General features: G+C 41.2%; 2 protein-coding genes across 2 annotated transcripts in view; both read right to left on the bottom strand.

Annotated features, from left to right (window-relative positions):
• Window positions 1–4,370: 4,370 nt before the first annotated feature.
• On the bottom strand, window positions 4,371–8,230 carry LOC117726253 (E3 ubiquitin-protein ligase TRIM38-like). Its single transcript, XM_034526426.1, has 2 exons — window positions 8,156–8,230; window positions 4,371–6,296 (listed from the first exon to the last, which is right to left on the bottom strand). The coding sequence occupies exon 2, from the start codon at window positions 6,292–6,294 to the stop codon at window positions 4,492–4,494; it is 1,803 nt and encodes a 600-aa protein (XP_034382317.1). The 5' UTR covers window positions 6,295–6,296; window positions 8,156–8,230; the 3' UTR covers window positions 4,371–4,491.
• Window positions 8,231–10,417: 2,187 nt separating this feature from the next.
• The window catches only part of LOC117726340 (ninjurin-2-like), a 22,415-nt gene continuing 7,035 nt past the window's right edge, over window positions 10,418–25,797 (bottom strand). Inside the window, exons 2-4 of the mRNA XM_034526565.1 lie at window positions 12,853–12,989; window positions 12,560–12,639; window positions 10,418–10,597 (exon numbers count right to left, since the gene is read on the bottom strand). Of these exons, the coding sequence (XP_034382456.1) occupies window positions 10,431–10,597; window positions 12,560–12,639; window positions 12,853–12,989 (384 nt within the window). The 3' untranslated portion in view covers window positions 10,418–10,430. The remainder of the gene's footprint in view (window positions 10,598–12,559; window positions 12,640–12,852; window positions 12,990–25,797) is intronic.

Raw genomic sequence — 25,797 nt, 5'->3', positions numbered from 1 at the left:
CAAACTTCCTTTGTTTTTTAAATAAATGGTGGATGCCACTGATTGTCGCGAGCATTACAGTCAGTACGATTAACACGTCCGAGCAGCTGATCTGGTCCAAGAGCCCCTACAATCCTTGATCTCTCCTTAAAGAGTAAATGTCTTCACCGAAAACGTTGCCAATTGAGTTTTTATGACATTAATTATCTGCTGCGGTATAAATAACAAGTGTTTACACACTGAACACACTGATGAATTACAGGGAGAACATTATTAGATTCAACAACATTGCATGAAAACAAAGCGTGTTTAATTTCGCAACCTTCGAGGTAAGTTTTATATTTATTTTACCATTTTTCTTATTGATTCATCCCTTAAAACCTTTTAAAGCGTTCTCAGTTGAGAAATTGGTGAACCTTGTTTAGTTTAAAGTTGAACAGTTCACAATGTTAAGAGGTGTGTTGGAAAAATACAGATTTTGTGGAGGTTTCTCCGTGTAAAATGATTATTTGAGTGCCGGAATGTCTTAAAAGTCGCAGGATATCTGTGGTAACAGATAACAAAGCTGCACTATGTTTGATATTACTGTTAAATGGTGAAGCCTCTTGTGTGCCTTCGTGACACGTGTAGTCCTAGTTAGTTTATATATATGCTGTCGTTTTTTAAATATAACCATTTAATTATTGCTAAATGTAATCCAGAAATATTTCATGCCATGAGGAATCCTGTTTAAATGTTTCCCTGCAACTATTGGTGACTTCGCTGGAGGTCCTCAGCAAGGGGGACAGTGAGAAGATGTGAAACATTGTTTAGTCTGGAAGGTGTGGCTCACGAGTCTAAACAGAGCTGCTAACTGATTGATTAGCAGCTGGAATCTGAATCCATTATTGCTCAATGTAATCCAGAAATATTTCATGTCATGAGGAATCCTTAAATGTTTCCCTGCAGGTGGCGACTTTGCTGGAGTTCCTGCACAGCTTGGCCCCCATGACGCCATCAGGTATGTCCCCGAAGGTAATGTCGTGCAAGATGAGTTACACAATGCGCTTTTGGGTTTGTTTTTTTCCTTGCCTGACTTTGATTCAGATTCGGACGACCGACTCCGACTGGCCCGACTCCGACTCGACCGCCTCCGACTCGCCCGACTCCGACTGGCCCGGTCCCGTGTCCGAATCGCCCGACTCCAACTCATCCGAGTCCCCCGACTGCGGCTGGCCAGCTTCCAACGGGCCCGACTGCGACTGCTCCGCAGGTAAGTAGTCAGGTAAGTTGTCAGGTAAGTTATACACTTGTCACTTTAAACTTACACTTACATTACACTGTTTAAAGTACTGTTTTCCGTTTGTCTGTGCACTTTATTTTATATTGTATATTCTACTGTAAATGTAATATTTTAATTCTTGCACTGTGTTGATTGTTTAATGTTATTGTCCAATGTTGCACCACCCACTCTCTTCATTCTTTAATCAAGACTTTGGATGAAAAGGCTGCTTCATCAGCACCGATCAACCTCCACAGATCCACCAGGTCTTGTCTCTGTCTTTCATGGGGGTCTGCCTGTGATTGCCTCAATATGGGAAATTATCAAAACTAATATCGACAGGACAGAGACCAAATGCAGATTAAGGGCATATCATAGTAAACTGAAATAATGTATGGTATTGTAGATACATCTCCCTTCTTTTTCTTTATTTTCTCTAAAATGTGCCAGCCTGGAGTCATTAGACAAGCAGGATGACCTCTGACCTTACTGTGATGGGGCAAACTAAAATAAACTTTCTCAATCTGACTTAATAAAGGGCCAAATATTCACAATCATAATATTTAATACTCTTTTTTTGACTTGTGTTTTACATGTGGATTTGAGCAATTGTTACATGAAGCGTATGTTAGATGAGGAATGCATTTATGATTCAGACACTAGGTGACAACTTTATTGAGTGTGGAAAAGGAGGATAAACAGTACAGTAGAAGGGCAATTCAATTGCATGTGACCATGTATAATATGTAGTGTTCATGACTTTCCAAAGCAAATCACTTATCTTTTAGAAAAAGTGTATTTTACACTATTTATTTTAGAATTATTTGCAAGCCATGAAGTTATGTTATCATAAAATAAAAAATAATGAATTTGCGGCATATACAAGAACACTATGGGTGCATTTAAGATGGACATCAAACGTCAAGGTCAAGAATAAAGGCAAAGATCTACCTTGTGTTTTTATGTATGCATGTTATGAGCGACTGTAACATCCTCAGTACTTATGATTCGTGTTAATGTCATGTAAAGTTCTGAAATGTCTCTGCTAATCAGCAAAACCTTTTGCTTGTGGCTTTTATGTGTTCAGAAAGACTGAAAAGTCCGCCTTTTATAATCATAACAAAGATATTGCTCATGAGAATCTAATTTGAGGAAAAAACAAAGATCTGAAAAGCACATTTTTAAGAAAATGCTCTTTTATTAAGCTGTATATTACATATCAGATGCATAGTGCCAGATGACTTGGTCTTCAAAAAAAGGTATAATCTGGAAGCTGTAGTCAATAGATTCCACATAAAGTGAACAAAATATAAAGTGATATATATCCTATGCTTACAATTGTATACTAACATTAAACAAAGTTACAAGATGACACGATATTTATACTTTGCATAGGAGGTGTTTAGTCATTTCTACTTAAAATGCGGTACATCCCCACAGACTAGATTGACTAATCAATGTTTAACTTCCATGTATGAACATCTTTTTAAAGGTCATTATCCACTACTTCTCTAAGAAACAGACACGAATGCTGGTTAAAGAGTGCCGCCACCTCCTGGTCAGATACAGATATTACAACATATATGTAAATATAGTACACAACTGATCTACTTTTGAACTTTTAACCTCATCACCAACTGTCAGGTACATGATCTCACCTGCACTTTCAGTTTAAATCTGACTTTTTTAATATATATATATATATATAAATTAAACTGAGTCAGGCCCGTAGAGATCACCCCCGCAGCCCCCTGTCACTGCGGGGGGGGGCTCGCAGTGACAGGGGGCCTCGCATGGCAATTTTTTTTTTTAATCCAACACTAGCCAGCGCACTCGGCCGTATTGCGTGTGTCGGCTGACTCGGCAGTGTTCCGGCTCGATGCGGCCAAATGTGAGCCACCTTTGGCACATTTCACCGTTGCCATGTCTGGCCCAAGTGTAGCTGTTACGGACATGGGCAGATTCTGTCTTAGACATGGCAACCGGTTTATCGGCTGCCGAATCTGGGCCGAATAATGTAATAAATAAATAATATTACATTACGTAATAACATTAAGATATCCCTCAAAGTTGTCTCTCTCATATAAAGCTACACAATAAAAAAAAGTATTTTAAACTGGCTTTATAAGTTTTAAATAATAGTTGTAAAGGCAATCGTAACAGGCAACCACTAGAGCGTCCTGCTACGCGGACTGGTGTTATTGTTGGGCCGCGGTGTATTCTGGGAGGAAAAATGAAACGCACATTTAAAAGTGGTGCCCAAAAGCGGCAATCAAAACAGAACATTTCTGAATTAAATGCCAAACTTCCCAAAATTACAAGTCTTTTTCGACCAGCTGGTGAAGGATGCACTCATCTGCCAGAAGAGACAGGTATTGTACTGTTTGCTATAGCTAACATTACCACGTAGCTAACGTTATACTTTGACAGCTGTACTGCTCTGTCTATGTGTTGTGCTTGAAAATACATTAACCTTATTAAACCTATGCTCTCACTATACCCCCTGCGCCCATTATCGGACACGTTCCTTAATTATCTCCACAACCACATCGTTGTTTAACTTCATTTCACGTTGTACAACACTGCAACCCTTTTGAGAAGACAACGGCTCTGTACAAAATAATAAAAGTAACCGTTAAGTAAGAAAGGTCATTTTCCAAGCTAAAACTGATCAAAACATATCTCAGAAGCTCCACGTCACAAGAGAGGCTGTCAGGTCTGGCCATCCTTAGCATAGAGAATAAACGTGCGCGCAGTTTAGATGTAAAGAGCGTGGTTAAAGACTTTGCACACAGATTTGCTAAAAGACGCGCACGTGTGTATTCAAATGCAAACCTGTAGAAAGTAGCCTACCGGTGTATCGACTATATGTAGGCATATTTGTTATGTTGTTGTAACATATGTTCTGTTTCAGCTGTTTGATAGGCCCTAGCATATGTTTTGTTTTTGTTGGAATACATTTGTTCTCTGTTTGAGCTGTTTTTTCTGATTGAATAAATTTCCCTCAAAAGAAAAGCTTGGGTCCTGTTCGTTTATCTTTGGATAATGACCGCCGGACAATACATTATCCCTTACATATGGGGGGGAGGGGGGGGCATCTCAGGGTTATTCTGCAGGGGGGCCTCATGTGTTTCCGTTACGGCACTGAACTGAGTATTATGAGTGTTATGGTCTTTTTGTAATGTTTGATTCTACTACTGTTACCTTACGGTAGAAGTTACACATTTATTTCCCCTGATTAATATGGCACCTTAACTTTGGTGTACGACAGGAGTGATGACAAGAGTTGACAAGAGTGACAAGTTATCTTCAATAATACCAAAGAAAGGGTAGAGCTTTGCTCTGCGACTTAAGGATGCGCCAGCCAGAAAATAAAGAAAAGTTTTCAATGCTGGTATTGTCTCGATGAAGGCACATCCTGAGTAGGAGTAGATCAGAGTCCTGGCGTCCACGTCATAAAAGGAGACCTCTCCCTTCTCGTAATCAACGAACACACCAACAGTGTGTTTGTTGTTGGTCCAGCTAGCATCCATGCAAGTTTGAGGTAAATAGCTTTGGTAATAGTTGCAAGATCCCAGTGTCCAGCATCCCTCCTCAGGGCTACAAGTGAAAAGGGTCTCCCTGTGAACGGACTCTTTGGCCACTCCCAATACCCAACCTCTACTCCCAGTAATCTGCACTTCATAGTAGAACCTGCCTGAGGAAAAACCCTCTTTTCCAAGAATGTAGCTTTGGAGTTGAAATCTTCTCCCAAAAAAAGTAGTAAGAGATGGTGGACCGTGCCCAAATCTCAGTTGCTTCCCATCCTCAGACACTATGAGTCTGTTATGGGCTGTGTAGGCGTCCAGAATCACGTCCACCGCATCGTTCTGCTGGATCATCATCAGCTTGTCCCGAGGTGGAGTCCACACTTCTCTATCAAACTCTATCAAATCTGGTATCTGTCCAGCCTCACAACAATCAAACCTGACCTTGTGTATAAGCATCACCATCTCATTACTGAGGGTCTTTTCCATCTGAACAACTGCTTTTTTCACCGTCGCCACACAACTCTGCTGACTGAGGTCATGGAGGTCTGATGTAGATGGACGGTTGGAGTGGGACCTAGGGTCAAATAGGTCCTCAGTGTGTGCAGGTAAGAGAGATGGACAGCTCTGAAGGAGGAGGAGCTGGTCCTCTGTTTGCAAGAGTTGCTCCATTTCGGATCTTCTCCTCCTCAATTCAGCTACCTTCAGCTCCAGCTGTGTCACGTGGTCTTCAGCCGGCTTCTGTGCAGCTTCCTGATTCTTCTGGATCACCTCAATCAGCTCAGCCTGGCGTCTTACCCTAGAGACCACCAGAGCAGTGAAAACCTCAGCAATGTCCGCGATCTCTTTCTCAGACTCTTTCTTGCTCTGATCAGCTGAGTGTTTGATTTGCTTAATACTCCTGGATGTGGTGTTTTCCATCATGATCATCTCTGACGTCACACAGTTCAGCTGGACTTTCCTCTCTCTGAAGGCGAGCTCTAGCGGGACAGCTTTGTGCGTTGCGTGGTCGTCTTTCAGGCACATGAAACAAACACACATCTGGTCTTTGCGACAGAAGAGCTCCAACATCTTGTCGTGCCTCTTACACACCCTGTCGTCCAGGTTTGACACAGGGTCCACCAACTGGTGCTTCTTAAGGGTTGTGACTCTCTGGTGAGGCTCCAGGTGAAGCTGGCAGTACGAGGCCAAACACACCAGGCACGTCTTCTGGGCCTTGAGCTTCGGCACAAGGCAGATGTCACAGGGCACCTCCCCTGGTTTGACAAGGATGTCATCTTCATCCCTCTCACTCATGTTTTTGAAATGCTCCACCATATCTCTGAACCCTGTGTTGACCAGGAGCTGTGGTCTCCTGCGGAACTTCTTCATACAGAGGGGACACTTTATCTGGCTGCTGCTGGCCCAGTACCCTGTGATACAAGTCTTGCAGTAGTTGTGTCCACATGGAGTAGAGACAGGCTCGCTGAACACATGCAGACAGATTGAACACAGGAGCTGCTCGTCACATAGGAGGCTGCAGGCCATGTCTACATGAGAGGAAAGGATTCCATGATTATACTTTTCAATTTAAAACCCCAAAAATGTGTAAATTAAGTCAGTAAATTACATTTCTGTCTACCATTTCCCTCCATAGGAGGTCAAGTTGTACTGGTTTTTGGTGTTCAGAATGATTGACACCTGTCTTTTAATAGCATCCGATACCATTTATGCAATACATTATGCAAAGGTCTGCCATGACAATAATCCATTTAATTTATATAGCGCTTTTCTAGATACTCAAAGACACTTTACATTATACACCGTAGACACAGCTACAGGGAGCAATGCAGGGTTAAGTGTCTTGCTCAAGGACACATTGACTAGGGCGGGGATTGAACTGCCAACCTCTTGATTGAAAGACGGGCATGCTAACCACTGACCCATAGTCGCCCCACAATGAATAATAATAATAATAACTTTATTTATATAGCACCTTTAAAAACAGGGTTTACAAAGTGCTCTACATAGAAGCAAGGCAAAACATAACGTCAATACAAGTAAACATTTCTAAAATACAAGAGACAATGCCATATAGGCAATGAACACAATAGAGGAATAGAAAATTACAAATACAAAATAAAGCAGAACAGACAAACTAAAATAGGGGAATTTTTGATTTATGCCGGAAAGGAGGGAGTTGCAGTAGTCGAGTCGGGAGGAAATGAGTGCATGAATGACTTTTTCCAGGTCTGAGAGTGACAATATGGGTTTGATTTGTGAGATTATTCTTAATTGAAAGAAGCAGGACTGGACAATTTTTTTGATCTGTGATTCAAAATTTAATTGAGAGTCAAACATTACACCCACATTTCTGGCAACAGGTTTTAAATAAGCAGCCAGGGGACCAAGTGCACTCTTGATGAGACTGGTGTTATTGTTTGGGGAACTGAATAATATGACTTCTGATTTGGATTTATTGAGCTGAAGGAAATGTTAAGCCATCCAGCAGTTAAAACATCAGAGAAATTAGGGTAGAGAGAGAGAGAGGATGACATGCAACAAAGGTCTAGGCCCCGACCTCCAGGACAACAGGGCCCTGTTCCATAAAGCAGTTAGTTAACCCTGGGATGAGAGGAACTTAAACTCTGGGTGTGTTACCATGGTAACTTACTTTGTGAACCTAACATGCTCGCTGGTGCAACACACCCTGAGTTTCTCTCTGTCTCATCCTTCATATGGATCCGGACAGACTGTTTTATTTCCTCATTCTTTCAGTCCGTGTCAAAGCGCCTATAGCATGGCGTTCATTAGCGAAGGTTTACTTTCTGTGGAATGTAAATCCTATTGTTACTGAGTTATTGTTTGCTTCCCTGTGTTCCAGAAACTGGTTCCTCGCCTGCCTGCTGTCATCGGCCACACCTGCCTTCCCGACGCCATCCACCCCTCTCCGCCATTACATCCATCCTCGTTGACCCCTTCTGCACCTTTTTTTTCAGTAAATTCCCTCAATCATTTTACTGGTGTGTCTGAGTCTGCTTTTGGGTCCAACTAACTGATGAAAATAATCACTGCAGTGACGGTCGAGGAAAACAACACCTGAACAGTCAACATGTCATGCATATGCAAATAGCAGTTAGCAATAAAATCCTAAAATGTGTAATTAGTCAACCTGATGAAATAAGATAAGATAAGATAGGATAAGATAATCCTTTATTAGTCCCTCAGTGGGGAAATACAGGAAATACTGGATATTATACCACTGTCAAACATTTCCCAGATACTTCAGCATTGTAATCCGTGGTAGCGTATTATAACTTTATGGTCTTTGTAATATCTTTCATCTGGACACAGGCATACATAGATTTCCTTAAATGTTATTTAAGATCAAAGTATCAAAGCACTTTACCTTTCGAGTAGTCTGTGTTGTCTGTGGAAACTGGTTGATGTGTATGGGGTAGGTTCACTTAAAGCAAGCTCTTTCATTTCTGGAGAAATGTTACTGAACCGGTAACTCCAGTTCAGTACATTATACGTTCACGAATGGACTTTTCTATGGTAACACAATCGAGGCTCTGCCTCTCCACCCAACCAGGAAGAATAGCAACCACACTATAAATGAGGACATACACTCCACTTCCCTGATATACAGGGATTTACAGCATTGTATAATCTGGTAGATACCTCTACCTACTTCTCTTTATTATTTGTAAAGTTAGATAACATGGAGCCATCAGCGCACCATTAAATACTGATCTAAAACATAAAGTAGACGAGCTGGTTGGTCTAGAGCAGGGGTCACTAATAGGCCGTAGTCCGGTTCTGGACCCAGACCAGCTGTATCTGGACCTGGACCTATAGCCGAATAGATAATTTATACTTATTTAATTTTAATGGAGTGCTTCTATTTGAGTCGGCACAACTTTTCCAGCCTTTACGGCACCTGTCCAGGAAACACACCAACCAATTACACGCGTTGTACAATTTGATGTATTGAAAATGTGTGTATTCCGATTTTTTATTATCAAAGTATGTATTATTTATAATTCATCCAGTTCAATTTGAAATCTGACAATAAATATTGTTGAGATATTATTAGATATTATATTTAACTTTCTTTATTTGATTTGACAGACAGTTGTTGACTTCATATTAAGGTTGATACAACTGCTAGGCTACAATATACGTACATGGCACTAAATCACATTAAAATGACATTATTTTGATGTTCCGGATCTTTGCATGAGGACATTCTCCCGAACAGGGTGTAGAGCTTGACCTCTGACCTTACTGTGATGGGGCAAGCAAACAGAGACTTTCTCCATTACTTAATAGTAGTTAAGTACCTTTTTGGTACTTAATAGTACCAGCAATTCGTAATGAGGCTGATGTTAGATTAGGGAGACGCTTGATGCCACCTTTCCCTCATCTTAGTGAGGAAAAGGAGGTACACCATAGTAGAAGGACTATCCCGCTAATATTACATTTGATTCTATATGTATATGGATTTGAAGAGCAAATGTAAAACTTGTTATGGAATAAACTGAAAGAAAAGGACATTTTACATAATTGTCTTCTTCATATTTTTTATTTAAGTTATGTAATCATAAAATAAGCAAGTGTTAACATGTACAACAGTGCTACTTACAACTGATCAGTGTATCCTGTAGCTAAGATCTACATTAAAAGTTAAGTGCAGGAATAAAGAATAATAATGTATGTATGAATGCGTATTATGAGCCTCTGCAACATTAATATTTATCAGAAGTGTGTGTGTGTCAGTGAATGCGCATCATGAGCCAAGGGAAGTGTCCAGTGCGCTGCATGCCGAAGGTGCTGATGAAGAAGTTGAGGACTGTGGTGATGAAGACTATGGTGGTTGTTACGTTGTTCAGGTAATCCAGACGTTTCTGCAAGGTGGAGGTATTCAGGTCCCGACGGCCTGTGACACACACACACACACACACACACACACACACACGCACACACACACACACACACACGCACACACATTTTGATTCCCGTAATATAAATTCACAAACTAAAATGCAACTTTGCTTCTCTCCTTTAAACACTGACATCCTCACATCTTCACACACACTCGCTTGTGACATTATTATAATGTGCACCTGTTGCCTTGCATTCACTATTTATACTCCGGCTGACCCGTAACAGTCAACCATCAGCAAAAAAAAACACACAATAAGCATAGCATAGCTTCTGTTAAATCGCTACATTTATTCAGTTTTCTGGAGGGGAATGTGTCGGTACATATTAGAGGGATATGTTTTATTTATATTACCCTGTTTTTTGGTCTGAAAATCATTTTCTATGCCAAACAAGTTTAAAATAAATCATATACAATTTTTTTTCCAATAACCAAAGAGGAATTACAAGTGTAAAACCATTTGAAATACACATAATTTAACAACATTTTTGCACAAGCATGTTATTGCAGCAAATCCGATCATATTTACATAGATATACAGTTGGTTAAAGTGACATTATTTTAGTTGGATTACAGCGGGACGCAGATTTCAAGAGCCTGAATGATAAATAAGATGTGATGTTTGAAAATATGCGAATTGAATGTCAATTGACAGCAGTGAATTTTCAACTGTGAATCAGCGTGTGCACAGATGAAATACACTGAGCGCATGTTTGTGGTTGGGTGTGCGCTCGTGTCAGAAGTGGAGTCGAGCCAGCAGCCAGCGGAAGAAGCCAGTCCTCTTGGATCCGAAGAAGCTGACAAAGAAGTTAGTCACCGTGGTGAGGAAGATGACACCTGTGGCAAGGTTGTTCAGGTAGTCGAGTCGTTTCTGATTGGACACCACGTTCAGGTCCCTGCGGGCTACAATACACACACACACACACACACACACACACACACACACACGCACATACGCACACACACACACACACACAGACAGACACACAATTTCAAACACTTCAAACACATCCACACACAGCCAGACGTTTGATGCATGCTGGCTCACACGTGAACTCACAGTTGCCCCATACATACGGTAACGTACTCATCAATACAATGCAGTCACACGCCCTCCAGCCTCTGTCTACATTCTCTGTGACATTTTGACCCTCGCTCAACAAATACAAATGACTGTGATGATGCTCTGGAGTAAATAAACCCCGGCTGACCCAGTCAGAATAAGTTCCTCAGTGGCAGACTTGGGATATAATATTGATGTCATGTTTTGTAACTTAAATTGGTCTAAATTGACATTTTGAGCTTGTCTGGTTCTCCAGTTCCCTTGTATCTTTTAAGCGAGCAGCGTGAGTGAAACACACTTTTTCAGAATAAACAAGTTTTAGATGTGGCATGAATAAAGTCAATACAAAGACAAACGGACGCAATTACACTGTAGTGCAAATTGAGGTGAAGAAACGTCCTTTAAACTTGAGCAAAAGACAAATTACTGGGTTTGGGAGCTTTCTCATTCACTTCAGAAGAACTGGAGTTTTTATGAAGCTGATGTCTCGCTGCTAATCGAGGTTCAACATCTAAAAGGAGGGAGCTCTAAATGTTGGGAAGCACCATACACACATGAGAAGAAAACCACGCTGCAGACGCACCTTAACAACCTTGTTCAGGCTGTGGCTTCATATTTACGTCATAGACATAACAGTTGGAATGTGCTTCCACATTTAACTTTGACAGAAGCAAACTCACAGTGTGCATGTGCGTATGTGAACTCGTGTGAAGGTGTGTCACGCTACAGCAACATACAGCACAAATGCAAATTCCACGCATGGCAACTTTAAACTTGTACGTTAATGTTCAGTTGTTGTGAGTGTGAATGTACGTACGGTGTGTGCTTGAATGCGTTATCGGTCATCGGCCTATAGAATGAAACGCTGGAGCAGCCATCGCAGGAAGCAGCTGCGTTGTGTGCCGAAGGCGGCTTTGATGATGTTGACGATGAGGGTGAGGAAGATGATGCCGGTGGTCAGATTGTTCAGGAAGTTTAACAACCGCTGACAAGACGGGAGGCTGGTCAGCTCACAACGAGCTGGGCACACACACACACACACACACACACACACACACGCATGCATTACACACAGACAGAAACACACAGAAACACACACACATACACATACACACACACAGTTGGTCCCTTGGCCCAATCCATTCATCCTGTATAAAAACCAGAGTACAGAAATACTGCAGTTTATTAGTACTTTAAGTAGAACGATAAGTCACACTCATCTGTATCCGTGTGTGTGTGTGTATGTGTGTGTGTGTGTGTGTGTGTGTGTGTGTGTACATAGTCTGGTCCCATGTTGACTACTTTCCCAATAAGTCTCCATATTAGAATGATTGCCTACATCAGAAAGTCAGAAATGCATCCTGGCAAAGAGGCCGGTGCGCTCCATCCCAAAGACAGAGATGAAGATATTGGTGACGAAGATGAGGAAGATGAGGATGGTTGTGGTGTTGTTCAGGCTGTCCAGGCGCTTCTGATTGGCCTCTTCGCTTATGTCTCGCCGAGCTGCAATAATGTACACACACACACACACCAAAAATAACAACAAAACAAAAATAACAATGCTCAGCTAACCGTTCCAATGCATGTGATTTTACTTTCATCAGCCTTTTATAGTCATAGCTCATGTTGAATAAAAAATTTATGTGTTTGCTCGAAACCCTTTTGTGCGAAACACCGAGTGTGTCTTCACAACAAATCAGTCGTCTGTGCATTAGTGTGTTAATATGAGTGGTTAAGAGCATGGGGGATGGATTTCTAGATCTATTTAATGCCAAACTAATGCTGTAATGTGATTGGCTCACCAATGATGATGATCAGGACTCCAGCCACTATCTGGAGAGCAAGGGAGAAGGAGATGAGGGTCAGGACGGCAGCATAGTACCTGAGGAGGAGAGAGAGAAACGGTATGCAATATATTATTTGTCAATAAATATTGTGTCGAGGCAACAGTGAACAATCAACACCCCCTCCCCCCAACCATTCTACTTTTAAGTTGAATGTTGCAGTGATATTTCGCAGTGTGTCCTCTCTCTTTCTCACACACACACACACACACACACACACACACACACACACACACACACACACACTGTACCTGTATCCAGCTCCCTGTTCGATGACGGTCTTCATGTGCGTGATGTTAGCCAGGAACAGAGCGATGTCCAACATGCCCTCGGCGGCCGTCTTCTTGGTGGCATACAGGTTCATGTTCAGATTAGAGGGGGAACCTCCCTGAGAGATACACAATTCATATTTCAGTGATCTGTTTACGCCCATCCGGTCTGGATGATGACTTTTCTTTTTTCTTTTTCTGTTGTCTGTTCTGCCCCAAGATGGAGGGATATCAAGACAATTAACTCATAATAATAATAATAATAATAATAACATAGAATAAGAATTGAGTTCTGACCAGGAGAGGGCAGCAAAGACCAAGAACACCTCTACAGGGTACTGCCAGGAAAGGTCTGATGAGATAAACTGTGTTCATTGTTTTATTTATTCATCCTCCAACCAAATCCAAGCCATAATAATCATGATAATAAAACTCCACATAGATCATTTTAATTGCTTTTTTCCACCGCACTATATTTAGTGTACTTCCTTGTTTAGCAGCAGGGATGAGATCAGCGCGTCTCTTATTTTGACAGCTCAGAAGCAGATAGTTGTTTCTTCTCGTGGCTCATTTATTATAAGATTTCTAATAGAAGCTTATTTGAAGTTTTTAAGAATGGCAACAAGGTCGACTTTTTTGCACATCTGATAGTACACAAATCAACTGTGTGTGTATGTGAACGTGTGTTAAAAGAAACACAACACAACCTTCCCCATAAAGAGGTGGTGTTTAACATCTTTACATAATGCCTTTCTACGTCGGGGACCAACATCTACTCTATCTAATTATTGCTCTGCGATATAGTTCATGGATTGCAGACGCCTATTGGACCACTTACCACTGAGTTATAGATGTAAGCATTCTGTCTGTAAATGGATCATTTTACCCAAGGCTGTGTCAGTGCACTTTGAAAGAGTGCAGTGTGTATAAATCAGGAGACATATAGATCATATATGTAAGGCCAATCATGTGGACAATATAGGGACACATTGTACTTCATGACCTCACAAGGCTGAAATGTGCTTTGCTGCTCCAAAATAAGCAGAACTTTGACACTGTGCATGTCCAGTAATTAATTGTTCAAACCTGCATCTTCTCCGTGTGAGCTGCCTTCGTTTTTTAATGTGGCACTTTAGCCACAACGCTTCATACAGACTTCTTCATTTGAATTCTACCGAGCCCCGGACGGTCCACAATGTTTTCAGTTCATTGTTTTCATTTCCAGTTGTTAGGACAACACGGTGGGAGATGTAAACAGTGTGCTCGTGGGCTGACATCATGTGCAGAAAAGAACTTGGCAGGTGCACTTTTGCAGAAAATACTTTCCATGGACGCTGTTCAAATGAGGTCCATGTCTTATCAGGAGGGGGCTTTGATTTCTGGAACAAGGCGTTGATGTTGACATTTTCACATGTATGTTTTGGACTCTCCGAATGGCACAAAACCAGAACCAAAAACAAACCGAGCCTCTGCGTGGGAGGAAAAGTATGCACTGTTTTGGGGTATTTTCGGATTTAGTGCACCTTGCACTTTATCCAAAGGTTTACTAATATCCCATTTAAAGTTTGAATAAACATATTTCTGTGAAGGACAATTCAACCGTCCTGATGCTGTGATCCCAACCCATGTGATATATTTTTTTCTATATTTCATACAGCCTGTGTTATACAGTACAGCTTGATCCAGACTGGATACATCTCCAAGAAGGCATGAAGCAATTCCTAGAACTGTAAGACTGTCAAAACACGATGAGCACATGATCCGAGTCCCTTTGAAATGGGTGTGTGAGAGAGAGAGAGAGGGGGGGGGGGGGGGGGCGTAAGGAAGTGAAACAAAGACTATAGAGACAGGGAGAGAGTGAGAGAAAAAAGTATGTATATATATATAAACAGGCCTGTTTCCATCTTTTCCCCTTTTGGGACTCATGTGGTCACAATTTATCAACATCAGCTTTAGGCAGCCCTCCAAAACATACAAACACACACACACGCACACACACACACATACACACACACACACACACACACACACACACATACACACACACACAAACACACACACACACATACAGTTTTACGGACCATGTGTTTAGTTTAATGTCCCTCTAATGTACTGACGTGTGTGCGTTTATCACGCTTAATGTGAACATATCTGGATTTATGAAATTATTATTTTGCCCTTTGTTTCACCGGCTAGAGAGGGACGGGTCCTTGTTTATGGCACAAGAAGTGGTGAGCAGGGTTACGCACGTTTATCTTCAGAAGCTGTGAGCTAGCAGCTGGCCTCAGGGTTAAGTCATAAAGGTCCAGGGTCGACTACCTGGCTCAGCTTTTGCTTTTGAGGAATGAGAAGAAGAAAGAAGTTTTCTTTTTTCACTAATTCCACAGCAGCCTTCATTATGCGTCACACAGATACAGGAGCCATGGCATATTAGTGCCTCATTGTTCTGGGCTTACTGGACATGCAGTCAATAAAACTACTGTAAAATGTGGTTCTCATTGCTTAAAGATTTAAAGTACTGTAACCGCACAAGATCACAAATGTCCACATACAATAAAAGATGAAATGGGAACGTGAAGCTGCCACTAAGTGCGCTTTCATCGCTGGAAACAATGGACATTATATTGCTGCCAACTGTTTTTTAAATTGACCTCAGTCTAATGGCTGGCATATGACCAACTATTGAGACAAGGATATAGATTTAAAAAAACATTTATCATTTAGACTCATGAATCAAAATATTAAAATCATTCCTGAGGGCAACATGAATGAATGACATGATCCAAATTTCTTGGCAATCCATCCCAAAGGACCGATACTGCTATCCATAGAGCCACTAACTATGAGAAATAAAAACAATACAAATGATAAGAATAAGAATAAGAATGACTCTGAACTATAATCAAAATCAAAACAATAATATAAACTGTAACTTCAGTACTGAGCTGAGTAAGTAAAACGTACATCTGTAGACAGAGGTTCTCTTTTATTCACAGTTCTTTGTGGACATATGGTATTTATAAAGTTACTGCCTGTAAATCTTCCATTCCTTAAATTCACTGATGCACAACCCGAGGCCCAGGACCATATCACGTAATGCACGCACACCCACGCCAGCTCCACACACTCAAAAACACACGAGGCACATACTTGAATGTGTTGTTCCAAATGTACACCAATGTGCACCTAAACAACTACAAGTCTTTACACTTCTAATTGCACATAAACACACACAAATATACCTCAGACCACATGGGAGCCCCCACTCGACCTCACAGGAAGTGCTCCTCCCCTGCACTCCAATTGGTTGCTATTATGGCCAATAGGAAGGGAAGAGCAACTAGGAGTGGAGCTCTGGTTTTCTTCTATTTTTTTTACTGTCAGTCTGTCTCTCCGTTGCTCTGACTGTCTGTCTGTCTGTCGGTCTGTGTCCGTGCTCGCCTCTTTGACTGGGTTTCTTTGTTTTTCATCTGCGTTCTTCCAAAGCTCTCTCTGCCCGAAGGCAGCATCTTTCTGTTTGGTTTTATGTAACTGCCATTTAGGGTGAGGGAGCGGGAAGAAAGCAGAAAAGCAGATGAAGAGAAACAGATAGTGACACAAAGAAGAGGAGTCGGCATGACGCCGGGGGAAGAGAGGCAGGGACAAAGACACGAGTTGTGTTTTCTCTTTGTCGACTTGACTGGCAGCAGATCCGTGTCTGACTTACTTATTCGAACCATGTTGGCCTCAAACATGCGTGTGTTGTTGCCTAAAACCAGGAGCAGACTTAAGAATGAAGCTTCTCATTTAAGATCCATCCCATGGTTTGTTGCAAACACACAATGTCCATTTTCAAAGGTCAGTTGGTCCATCATCCTAACCACCCTCATGATAAAATTGCTATTGGTATGCAACGTTTTTTATTTATTTAATTATTTTAGAAATAACTCGTAATTGCTTCTTGCTACAGTAGGTCTCCTTGTTAACGGCGCGGTCAACATTTCTGTGGAATTGCAGACACACCCACCATATGGGGTCCAGAGGAAACGATGCTTGTATGACCTTGACACATTACGAGTGGTGTTGGTTGACATTGACTGTCTTTTTAGTCTTGATTAAAACAATGTGATGCAATGCTTTCTTAGCTGCACAACACAGATAAGCCACTGACATTTCTGACAGATGCTCCAGATGTGTTTGCTGCCCCCCAGTGTTCATTACGTGAGTCGATTTGAATGCAACTCGGGACCTGTGTTATTCAAACAGGCCTGCTGTTACCACTAGAAAGGGTGGTGGCGAGGTACTCAGCAGTGTGTTCACCGGGAGTTATCGAGTACCTGTGGTTGATAGCTGCCAGCCAAACCGTTTCCCCCATTATCTCTGCAGCTTCTGGAGGTCAGAGGCGCACTCTGCTGTGTTATCACTAGTGGCGCCTAAACTGGTCCGGGGCTGGTCAAGAGTCATGAATGAGGAGTCGGCAGGCAGTCAATGGAAGAATAAAATGTGTGTTTTGAAAAAGTGTGAGTCACCGCAACCACGAGAGGTCCTTGGGCATGCAGACGGTCTGGAGACCCAAAATACATTCTATATAATATTTTAAGTTTGCAACAGCATAATGCAAGATTATCCCTGGACAGACACAAAGGTGCACACTCACGGACACACCGGCCACTTGATTCTCCTGGCAGAGAGAACCAACGTTTCCACTTCTTTTTCAGGTTTTTATTATAGACCTTAATGCAGAATCTAACCTGAAGATCATGCTGATGTTTACGTTTTGGTTGGAAAATGTGTTTCAATGGCCAAAGCGCCAATGAGTAAATAAGCAAAAGGCTGTCACGTTATTGTGAGTCCCTCTCACAAACCTGTTCCCCGCTGAGTCCTTAATGTCACAACTAAGTGAACCCACGTGTCATTTTACTGTTACATACATCCTCGTTCCTTTTTGATCCTTCCCTTCTTCCTCTCCCGTTTACTATCACATAAACCATCACTTTCTTCTTGACTCCGCTTCCTGCATTCTACTTTGATAAACAGATACATAAGGTTAAAGGAGAGACACAACAGCCATTAACTTTTAGGACACTACATTCAAACCCCTTCTACAAAGACTGTAACTGACAAGAGATACAAAAACATCCAGTGGAAATGTGTGTACATTACACAAGCGGTACACAAGTTCTGGTTTCAATCAAAGGCAATAGGCTGAATCAAAAATATACTTGAAAATATAGAAAAACATGACTGTATCAATATCACACTGTAAAAGTAACAACATATGCTTTAACCACCTTTCTGTTAATTATGTTCTCTCTCTTTACATCTTTAATCTTTCTATTTGCTGATCCTCACTTTGCCTTTTTGTGATGAGTGATGAGGAGTGTCACCCTCCTCCTCCTGTTAGCCAATGGAGGGCGAGCTCCAGGGTGGACGCCTCAGTAATTGCTGGGCAGGATGTACAAAAGAATACATGTGTGTGTGTGTGTGTGTGTGTGTGTGTGTGTGTGTGTGTGTGTGTGTGTGTGTGTTAGAGCCGGAGAGATAGAGAAGGAGAGGGAGAGAGAGAGAGAGAGAGAGAGAGAGAGAGGGAGAGACCTAATTTAAAGTCCGGGGTAAAGCAAATATAAATATATGTTTATGAGTTTTTGCAGAATGTTAACGTGCATGCCAGAGAGACTTTTGCTGGTCGAGTCAGATAACTTCTGTTTAGCCCAATGCTAACTTGAAGGGGGATGGCATAATTAAATTGTGCATCTCTTCTAGAATTTAAGTAATAATGATAAGGAAACGAGTCATCATACGGCAGAGGTTCGAACGTAAAGGTTCAAAGGCACAACAGGAGCCCAGTCCTGAAACACGCACGCAACCCCCTGAATGACAGTCACTTTGAGAGGCCTGGTAAAAACATAACAGCTTTTTTAACGGTCTTTTACTTTTGTGTGTGTACGTGTGTGTGTGCGTGTGTGTGTGTGTGTGTGTATTCGCAAGAGACAGAAGCATCGGGAGAATGAACAAACCTACTCAACCCCAATGACCTTTGACCTTTGACCTCCCATTCACAGTGGGGAGACACTCGCCCACACACAGACCCACGCACAGTGCCGCAATGTCACCCACAAGCACGGGAAATATGAACTGTGATTTAACATGACACATGCAGGTTCAGAGTTACTGCTCCATTTCAGCACATGCGTGTGCATTTGTGTGTTTCTGTGAGCGTGTGAGCCTGTGTGTGTGTGTGTGTGTGTGTGTGTGTGTGTGTGTCTGCATTTGAACTTCCATCTGCTGTCTGTGAGTAGGAGAGAAGAAGTGGCAGTGATCTAATATCAGTTGACTCTCTGCGTTCCTGACTGTGAACGCACAGGAAATAGAGTCTCACATATGACTCACCAGCTGGCCCTTCCGGCCCTGCAGGGCAACCTACCAAAAGCATACAAAAGGTTGTATCATATTTGGCAGATTTGTCAAATATGTTGTTATATGTTTTTCAAGTTATATTTATAAATACCTGATTTCTTTCTTATTTTTGTAGCTTTGCATTATTATTTTGATTGTAATCACCAAGTAAATTGATGAAATATCAGCAAAAGGTTTTACCTCCAAAACATTGATTCAAATGTTGTCTTGTCTGATTGTTCATATAGTTTGTTGTTGTCTAGTAATGTGAGGTAATATGTAACTTGTAAAAACTTAAAAATAAAATGATTGAAAGAAAGACAAACGTGCAAACCTAATATTATTACAGCACAGTAGTGCAGTTATGCTGCCGGTTTATCCACGACAGAAGCGAGCACATATTGACATGTCCAAAGTAGAATATGTATCTGCAGGTGATTTGATTTGTATGCACATAAAATCCAGTTCATACAATCAAGCTCAAAAAGTCAAATTCCAGCATTGGCCATTAGCCTGCCATTCGTAACATAAAGCACTTAACCAGAAAGATAGCAAGAAAAAAAAGAACAAACCTTTAAAAGAGACTCTTCAAGGATGCACTTAAATATAATGTATGTTGTATGTAAAATTGAAGCACTGAAATGTCACATTATTTCAAGGCCTGAATGCTATTGTCCCGTCCCTGGTCCTGTTTAAATACTGATCTTTAGATATTGATATTCTTATCGAACTCCCAGCAACTCAACTAAAAAGCATATGTCCTTAAATGTACTTGTGTGTTGTTGTTGTTGTTGTTCTTGGAGCCGTTTTACATTCTTTAATTACCACTGGATGCCCATCCCTTCTAACGAGACAAGCCCATATACACGCACACAGTTACTTCCCACAATGGCTTGTAAAAAAAAAATTGGCCCCCTCTGGGATGATTTGTGGTGTTGTGAAAATATATTAGTCATTGTTGAGAGTTTGCTTTAAGTTTATATTGCTGGGAAGGCATGTTTGGAAAGTGAACTGATGTCAGAGAGTCTTTGTGAGGGCGAAGACGGGAGCAATATCTGGAATTCCTTGTGTTCCTTTGCGGTGTTTAAAAAGGTGCACGCGGGTATGCAGTCTGTGAACCAGAGGGAACATAAATACTGGAATTGACATGTTCTGAGAAAAAATTATTAATGCCAATCATTTCTCAGTAATAAATCCGACCTAATCATAGTGTTCCAATGACATGCTGTTGACTCGCTTCTTTGCTTGCTGCCACCCTTCAGGAGAACAGTGAGTTGCTCAGTGACCCTTCAGGGGTGCAGATGTTTGCTCCTGTGGGAGCGGGCTGCAGACCTTCCCCTCTGAAGGAATGTTGTCTCTAAAGCAGCAGCACACGGGTCACTTCGAGGGGAAATACTGCATGAAACCAGTTTCCGATCGAGAGAGATAGTTCAAATGTTTAACGGAAGGAATGTTCGAAGAAACGGTTGACTGTAAGTCGTCCGCGGCGCTGTGTTTTACATGATGACAAAGGACAAACATACTTTGCAGGTAAACGTTTTAAATTGCAGCAGAATACATTGTTGTTGTTCGTTTTGTGCAACTTTTAGGTGACTTTCAAGGCATAGAGAAGACGAGCTATAAACGGTGGTTTCCTGACACACAGCATCTCACATATTATTATGATCGTGGTTACTCAATCACTGTCAGCCTCCACAAAGCTGTGTGCGTGTGTGTGTGTGACTGTCATACTGGTGATATGAGAACCGAACTGAATGAAACATCAAAAACAGCAACACACTCGGCAATTGGTTCAATCATGACTCATGTGAGCCTTAAAGTATAGAGTAACACGACTTGTGATTACACAACGTGTCCTAACAGTGTTTGTGGTTTTGACGTCAATTATCATTCATTGATACGAAAAGTCTGTTTGCCACAATAATAAGAGAGTGAGTGCCTGTATCCAAAACAAACACGACCAGAGGAGTGTGGGAGGAGCTCACTGCTGCAGGATGCGTGTGCATATTGTGTACATATTGTATACAGTACTGGGAAAAGCTGTGCGTGTGACCGTGTTTTGGAGTTGTGCCTTAGGGGCTGAGGTGTGTTGTGAATAGGTCTGATGAAATAACAGAAAGATGAAAGAGTATTGCTGTCTCTTTCTCCGATGTCGTTTAAAAAAATATATATATATTCCACAGATAAGCCAAAACCTGTTTCCCCCCCCCCAACACACCCAGGCCTTCAAGCTTTCAGGCCACAGCCATGTGTGACATTACAGGCCATTCCCCGTGGCGGCTTCCTGGCTTTTAATGGCTTGGCCTTCATCGCCATCCACAACACACACACACACACACACACACACTTCCTTCCTCTGTGTTTGTGTGCATGTGTGCATTACTTGCTTCCCGAGTTCCAAGAATAATGCTGGTCCGTGCCAGAGCTGCATCCCAAATCTCTTAGACATTTAAAGAGACAGGCAGATAAAGACACTGTGGTTGAAAACATGTGGCGGAAAAAGAAAGAAAGAAAGAAACTGGGATGGAAAAGATTTGGTATCTGTATTACCAACAGATGCATTCTACTGAGGAATTTAGGGAATCTTTGATCAATTTTCAAAACATCAACTGTGAGTTTTGGAGACATTTGAGGTTGTTCTGCCACTTCTCGGGCACTCTACCAATATTGCCTTATTACGGTCATAAAGGTCCAAAGGCACAACAGATAACTGCATTTGTTGCAGAGTCAAATAGAGTAAATAGAAAATACAGTAAATAAAGTATTTTTGTCTGAGAAAATTAAAACTTTCGAAATGAATGAAATACTCCAGTAAAAGAATGTACATAAATACATAAATGGCAAGGGTATTTGTTAGGGAATATATGTTTAAAGTAACCAACCCAGCTTCTAGAGACCGTCTCTGATGGTATGAGATTTTACACTGCTGATGTGCCCTTGAGCAAAAAGACTGAAACCCCACCCACCACGGTTTAATAACAGCGGCATGGTCCTTTAAAATCTGCAGTTTTACATTTCCATCCCTGCCAGCACTTTGTTTGCACGAGATGTGAAGGGTGGAAATCTACTGAAGCCAAAAGTATTACAGGTGTAACGCCTCGGCACACAACAGTCACCTGCGATGCCAGTTCTACCAGTCGGATATGACCGACTATGCAGCGCTCTCTCTGTGTACGTAAATACTGTACATACTGAGCACACACAGGAAGCTTGAAATATGAGTTAGTAGACGTGCGAGGACATCGAAAATGCATGTTTCATCTCGTTTTGTCAGTGAGGCAACAGGATTACGATGGATGCAAGTAAGTAATGTATGACAGGATGTATGTAGATATGTCAGAGGTACTGCGTGACTGCACATGATTAAAAACGTGCACACACACACTCACACACACACACACACGCGCACACACACACACACACACACACACGCACACACACACACCCACACACACACACACGCACACACACACACACATACACACACACTTCTTAAACTCAAGACGTAGCTGAAAATAACATGCCGTGATGTTGCAGCTTTCCACATTGCTCAGTAAACATTCTCATTTAATTAGATAGATAGATAGATAGATAGACAGATAGATAGATAGATAGATAGATAGATAGATAGATAGATAGATAGATAGATAGATAGATAGATAGATAGATAGATACTTTATTCATCCCCAGGGGAAAATTTGGTTGTAGCAGCAGCAAGCATGGTTACAAAGTAAACATTAAAAAAAGTAATATTAAGTATGACAAAATGCACAATATATACCGTACAATACAATAAAATAGCAGAGCAGGACTTAAAAAGAAAAATTAAATAATAAAGAAAATGAAAATGAAAAAACAATTAATTAATTAATTACACACAAATGCACACAGTGTTATGACTTTATGACAGCGAAACGTCCATTGTCTCCTTCTGCACACATACAATGCAACACTCTTGTGCGACGACTGCAATTCAGTAGCTTATGTACACCCACAGGGAAGTTCACTTACTCCAGTAATAAAAACCATGATGGTATTCTTCACTGTAATAACTGTGTGGCCAATATGGGGATATCAGATGTTCAACGCGTAGCTGAGGGTTACATGCTGTAATCACCGTGGAGACATTTTATACAACTGTTGTCAGTGTTGAAAGAAACCGAAGGAAAGCCTCACTGCCTGGTAACCACAAGAGTTATTATTGCTGTGGCAATGTGTTAAAAACTATCAGGGATCTAAGACCTCTCTGATCAAAGCTACTAGAAACAGCCACTGGTGTAATTTTAGATAACCAGCAGCCTGTACTGGAGATTAAAGTGTTTAATTGTTATGATGGAGCTTTTTCCACTGAGACAAACCTCCTAAAGTCCAGCGCCAAGTCTGCTTTCACAAACACACAGTAGATGCACATCCTAACTATCAGTTTAGATACACTAATTCAAATCCATTCAAATGGAGTTTTAAGTTATACCGTCAGGTAATGAACAGAATAATAACCATCGCTTAGCTGACAAATAATTTAACGATGTTAATGAGGAGGTTAATGATGCAGCACCAGTCTGACTTTTGGGACAGAAAAACTTATAAGATGAAATTCACCAGGATCCACTAATCAAAGGGTTGGATTGTCCCTGAATTTGATTTCAACCGAAACAGTAAGAGTCTCAAGGCATACCAGCAACTCTGTGAGGATAATAATTCATGCTGTGGACTAAATGTCAGCATGTTAACTATTCACTCTGATAATGCTAGCATGTTAATGTGGAGAGGCATTATGTGTATCATGTCATCTTAGTTTAGCGTGTGACCCTACAAACAAAGTGCAGCTGTGGTTGATGGGAATGTCATATGTTTTTATAAGTAAGTATTGGACAGAATCAATTTTGACCTGATGATGCCGCTAAATGAAAAGTCAGGGGGTCAAATTATTATTATTATTACTTAGCATCCTCTGGGGACAATGAATATCTGAAACCAAATTTCCCAGCAAAGCATCTGCGATATTTCAATACATAAACATGTCAACCTACTGGTGGAACTAGAGGGAAGTCCACAGGGTCTTAAAGCCATCCAATAGTTTGTTTTTCCTCCAGGTTATTAATCTTTCTTCATCAATGTATAGATAATATATATAAATATATACATATATCTTACATCTTATTGTAAGTCGCTTTGGATAAAAGCGTCAGCTAAATGACCTGTAATGTAATGTAATATATATATATATATATATATATATATATATATATATATATATAAATAACAGATATTTATCAACTGAGAATAGAATTCTATTTGTATATGTATTTTATTGTTATTTCTAATCGTAGCCAGTGACGTACTGTGTGTGTGCGTATGTGCGTGTGTGCGTGCGCGTGTGTGTGCGTGTGTGTGCCTGTGTGTGTGTGTGTGTGCGTGTGCACGTTTTTATTCATGTGCCGTCACGCAGTACCTCTGACATATCCACATACATCCTGTCATACATTACTTACTTGCATCCATGTGTGTATTAATCAATGTATATATAATATATATATAAATATATATATATATATATATATATATATATATATATATATATATATATATATATATATATAAATAACAGATATTTATCAACTGAGAATAGAATTCTATTTGTATATGTATTGTGTACTGTGTGTGCGTGTGTGTGCGTGTGTGTGCGTGTGTGTGGCTCTGAGAAGAGGTGAATGACTATTTGTCTAAGAGAAGTTATGGCTGTGTATTTTTACTGAGGATGTCAAGGGGTACACATATATTCCAGCAACACACACTCACACAACTACAGGGGCACGCACATGAATATGATACAGCAGAGAAGGTGGCTTAACCTCAGACAGGACATTTCCTTTGGTCCCCAGAGGCTCCTAAAGATGATGTATATGTTTGCACAGAGCAGAATTTAGACAGAAAACTAATTGGGAAACATTTTATGTATCTGGCCTCATCTGTTCTGTCAGCCCTCCCTTCAACTGACTCCTTCTCACTCATGCAGCCTAAATTTGCCACTGAGAGAGAGAGACACTATATGAGCATCGGAAAGGAAATGGCGAAAATCCCAACACGCCAGCGACCTGCTCGCCTATCAATCTCTTCTCTCCTCCTACTCTGCGTCTATCTCTGCAGCCAAAAGTCTGTTCTACCAATCCAGAATCGAATCCTCTTTGTCTAACCCCAAAAAGCTCTTCTCTATTTTTTCCAACTTCCTTGACCCCCCTGGTCCCCCCCCCTCCCTCCACCCTTCTACCAAGCCACTTTGTTGAATACTTTACAAAAAAGATAGACGACATACGCTCCTCATTTACTATAACTACACCTCCAGTAACTTCATCTTCTTCCCCCTCATTTTCCTCTTTTATCCCCCTGTCTCCCAATCAAGTTCTTACCTTGGTAACCTCTGCCCGCCCAACCACCTGCCCCCTTGACCCCATCCCGTCTCACATTCTCCAGTCCATTGCTCCGGACCTTCTTCCCTTTCTCACCCATCTTATTAACACCTCCCTCTCAACCGGCTGTTTCCCTAACTCTCTG

This window comes from Cyclopterus lumpus, chromosome 23, assembly GCF_009769545.1.
Source record: "Cyclopterus lumpus isolate fCycLum1 chromosome 23, fCycLum1.pri, whole genome shotgun sequence".
NCBI classification, from domain to species: Eukaryota; Metazoa; Chordata; class Actinopteri; order Perciformes; family Cyclopteridae; genus Cyclopterus; species Cyclopterus lumpus.
Note: the sequence above shows the minus strand (reverse complement) of the source record. Positions and strands in the feature narration are given on the sequence as shown.